This window comes from Desmodus rotundus, chromosome 5, assembly GCF_022682495.2.
Source record: "Desmodus rotundus isolate HL8 chromosome 5, HLdesRot8A.1, whole genome shotgun sequence".
In the NCBI taxonomy this organism is placed as follows: Eukaryota; Metazoa; Chordata; class Mammalia; order Chiroptera; family Phyllostomidae; genus Desmodus; species Desmodus rotundus.
In genome coordinates this window covers 10,645,982-10,650,368 of record NC_071391.1, presented here as the reverse complement: position 1 = coordinate 10,650,368, position 4,387 = coordinate 10,645,982, and the positions used below count along the sequence as shown (strand labels likewise).

The 4,387-nt window shown below is 38.0% G+C and overlaps 1 protein-coding gene across 1 annotated transcript; it reads right to left on the bottom strand.

Annotated features, from left to right (window-relative positions):
* Positions 1-1,006: 1,006 nt before the first annotated feature.
* On the bottom strand, positions 1,007-2,638 carry LOC128780830 (olfactory receptor 5L1). Its single transcript, XM_053923852.1, has one exon. The coding sequence runs from the start codon at positions 2,636-2,638 to the stop codon at positions 1,679-1,681; it is 960 nt and encodes a 319-aa protein (XP_053779827.1). The 3' UTR covers positions 1,007-1,678.
* Positions 2,639-4,387: the final 1,749 nt, after the last annotated feature.

Here is a 4,387-nt window from a genome sequence, read left to right as displayed (position 1 = left end):
ACAAATGCATGAGAAGATATAGAAAAATGGAGCAGAGACAGGTTTGCAGATGCTTGAAGACAAGAATGATATGACAAGTCAAGGATGCCTGCAGCTGCCAGAAGCTGAAAGAGATAAAGGATGACCCCCTAGGAGGACCTCCCCCCATAAGAGAGAGCTGTATAGTCCTCCTCATGCTTTGGTTGTGGCCCGATGATATTGGGTTCAGATTTATGAACTCCTGAACTACAAAAGAATAAAGGCCTAGTGATTTAATCCACCAAATTTGCAGTCATTTTGTTTATAAACCATAGGAAACTAATACAATAAGTTCAGATTATAACCAATTTAGAAAATATAGTAAATGCTTAAAATACTTTCAGGCAGAGTAAATAAAAAAATTAACACGGACATAGAAACATTAAAAAGAGTATGGTATCAGATGCATAACCTACTTGTTTAATCCAGAATTAAAGTAAAATAGAGAACAAAAAGTAAAAGTAAAAACTAACAACAGCAAATAATTTATTAATTAGTTATGTGATATATTCTGCTAAGAACTTAAGATACAGATTTAATTTTTATGAAAATTTTATTATAAAATTAGAGTATTATTATATATTTTGCAGAAGAGATATTTTTAACTTTGTTTCTATTGTTGACACTGTTGCAGATGTACCCATTTCCCCTCCTCTGCCTACTCTCACTCAGCCCCACGCCCCCCCCCTCCAGTTATCACCACACTCTCGTCTGCATCTCTGTGTCAGGGATACGTGTTCTTTGACGAACCCCTTCTCCCTCTTTGATTAAGTCAGCCCTTTCCCCTCTCCCCCTCCTCTCTGACAGCTGTCATTCAGGAAATTTATAAAATTATAACCTTGCAATAGAAAGGGTAATAAAAAAGAAAATAACTATTACTAACTAAGAAGTATTATCCCCAATACACAAAAAAATGTAGGAAATTCACTCCAAATTTTTATGAAAAAAGCATAGAATATGTGACAAATGTATACTCATGCCCTGTGAAAAGATGAAGTCAGTTTCATAAAAATAGTTGCATGCATTAAAAATGGTGAAGACGTGTGTCTATGTGCATGCTTCGTTAGAAATATACTGATAATGTCTCCAAACAAAAACTGAGTCTAACAACACATTCCAAACACCCATTCACAGCAACTAGAGGCTGGAGAACAGCCCCAAAGGTAGCAGGTGCTTCTGAACAGGCCCATGAAAAGGATAGGATATGGCTTTAAACTAAAAGCTGCAAGTGGACAAACAAGAAAAACAAATGAAAAGCCGTTGACACACACCACAGCATGGTGGTTACCAATGGAGATGGGGATGGGAGGGGTAGTAAAGGGTGCAGGGGGCCAAATATATGGTGACAAAAGAAGGTTTGTTTTGGGGTGACCGGCATGTACATAGATGATGTATCATAGAATGGTACACTTGAAGCATATATAATTCTATTAACCAATGTCACCCAAACTATATTTAAATAAAGGAGTAAATGGATATAGAGAAATAAATAAATAAAGGCACAAAAAGATTTTAAAATGATTTGGCTTCTAAAGACAGAAACATGGGGGGAGAAAGCATACATAGATTTCCTGCATGTAAATCCTTCCCCATTTTACTTTTCTTTAATATTCCCTCCAAAAAAACCCTTTAAAGATCTCTGAAAAAAACCCAAATCTGGTTAAGAAAAGAGCTTCTCAAAAAGTAATTTGGATCCCAGCACCTTCTTGAGAGCTTCCTTCACGTCCTTGTTCCTCAAGCTGTAGATCAGGGGGTTCAGCATGGGGATCACTACAGTGTAAAACACCGAAGCCACCTTGTCAGCATCCTCACTGTTGCCAGAACTGGGCTGGCAGTAGGTGAACAGGATTGTTCCCTGTAAGACCGCAATGGCTGTGAGGTGGGAGGCACAGGTGGAGAAAGCTTTGCGCCTTCCCTCTGCAGAGCGCATCCTCAGGATGGTGATGAGAATAAACAAGTAGGAGGTGAGGATGATCACAATGGTGATGATCTCGTTGCAAGTGGGCACAATGTATGCCAACAGTTCATTCACAGTGACATCAGAACAAGCAAGAGATAAGAGAGGGGGCAGATCACAAAAGAAGTGGTTAATCACATTTGATCTGTAGGTTGGGATCTCAAGAGCTAAACACAAGTGGATCAGAGAACACACAGTCCCACAGACGTAGCAGCTAGAAACCAGCACCATTTGGAGTTTCCGGGACATGGTGACCATGTACAGCAGTGGGCTGCAGATGGCCACAAAGCGGTCATAGGCCATCACGGCCAGCAGGAAGACATCAGTAATTACAAATGTGCCAAACAAGTAGAATTGTATCATGCATCCCAGGAAGGAGATGGTTTTATCTTTTTTTAACATATTGAACAGCATCTGTGGCACAATGGCCGTGGAGTAACAGAAATCCACCAAGGACAGGTGACTGAGGAAAAAGTACATGGGAGTGTGAAGTCGAGGGCTGACCTGAATCAGTGCGATCATGCCCAGGTTGGCCAAAAATGTGATTCCGTAGATCAGGAGGAACAGCAGGGAGAGAAGGACTCTCAGCTCAGGAACATCTGATAACCCGAGGAGAATGAACTCCGTCACAGCAGTGCAGTTCCCCTCCCCAGGGTCCACCATTTGTAAGGTTTAGAAAACCAGACGGTAAGTTGTGTGTCTTCTGAAATGGGAACAAGAGAGGAAACACACATTTACATTAACAAAAAATATCACATTGATGTCAAACACAATGTATTTGAAAAACAATTGTCAAGTAATTCTAAATGCTCAGTGTGGCAGCACATTCCCCTGACCAAATTCAAAGTATCAGCAGAAATGTGTAAGATAACCACAGTAAACCGAGCTGATGAATTAACTTAGACATTTTGATGGAGTCTTAAATAGATCCAATGATATGCTTTGAAGACACAAGAGATCAACTCCTGCTCCCTGAAAAATGTAACAAATTCCTTTCAAGACAACAGATACTGTGACCCTATGTACGTTAATTTCTTAGGTCTGTCTATCATTAGCATGAAGTTTCAGCAGGTGAGGTCCTGTGCAGTTCTCTTGCTGGGGAGTGTGACAAGTCTCTGAGAACGGGGGCTCTGAGTACTCTAAATCTGGAATTATTCAGAATGAAAATAAAAGATTTAAAATATTACTGAAATCCATTATCATCTTTACTTTTCAAATCAACAAAGTGACTTAATTAATTATAATAATAGTGATCAATATCAATAGTGACTCAGAAAGGGACAACTCTGGTATAAATTTTTCTGCGAGGTTATTAGACAACATATATTCAAAGTCCTAACCCTGACAACAACAAAATCTACCTGGTATATTTATGAGAGATTTTATATTTGTAAGCTATTATAAGAGATGCTTAATTATACTGCAAATTGTGAAAAAGTATATTCAAAGCTACATTATAGCATTATTTATAATATAAACAATGGAAAAATTAATTGTCATTAACAGAGCAATGTTAAACTATGGTATATCTTATCTAAAACAGAAAGTTTTCATATTATTTCAATAACTTTGAATATTCAATAATTCAATAATGTAGAGATGGTTTTTTTTTAAAATATCTAGTACATTTGCTATATATATGTAGATTTAAATAAAATATTTATATTGACATATGAATATATGTGGTAAAAAATATATATGTTATCACTTTGATGTGGCTACAACCGTAGAAGAAGATCAATCCGTTCATTCCTCACACTGAGAAAGAGGTAAATGAAAACGTTCCCAAGTTCCCTCTAGCTGTAGGTTGGAGGAAGTAGTTACACTGGATACCCTATAAGTCGATGTACAATAGCATTCAGACCTGTCCTTAAAGGAAAGTCATGTGGAAGGTGACACATTCATTCTCTGCCCTCCTTCCTAGAGGGGTGCACCCATGGTGCTACTCACATATTATGCAACGAAAAATGAGTGAAGAGATTCTGGACTGAAAACAGAACTTGGTATTTTCTCTGTAACATGAACTAATTTTAAAGAAGTGACAACAAATTAATAAGCTAAAGTCATGTTTTTCTCATTACTTGACCCCCCCCAAAAAAACCCTGAATTATTTGCCCACTTCAAAGTTAAAACAAAAAAAAATGAACTTGGAAACACTCCTTCCTAATGTTCTAGGCTGATAACAAGAAACTAGTTTATGGTAAACCCAAAACTAATCTAAAAGGATTCACCTCATTCACTGAGCAGAGTTAGTCTACACGTCCTGATTCCCCATGACCAGTCAGGGGCACATGAACTCAACCCTCAGAATTAAGGTGAAAGTTAGGGAGCTCCTTTATGGGAATACAACCTAGATTCCACAACAATGGTTGATGTGGAGAAATATAAAATGTAATTGAGAGACGGCTGGGG

Bases quoted from the DNA above. Each gene is read 5' to 3' on its own strand.
- LOC128780830 (XM_053923852.1), bottom strand. From the start codon at position 2,638: ATGGTGGACCCTGGGGAGGGGAACTGCACTGCTGTGACGGAGTTCATT.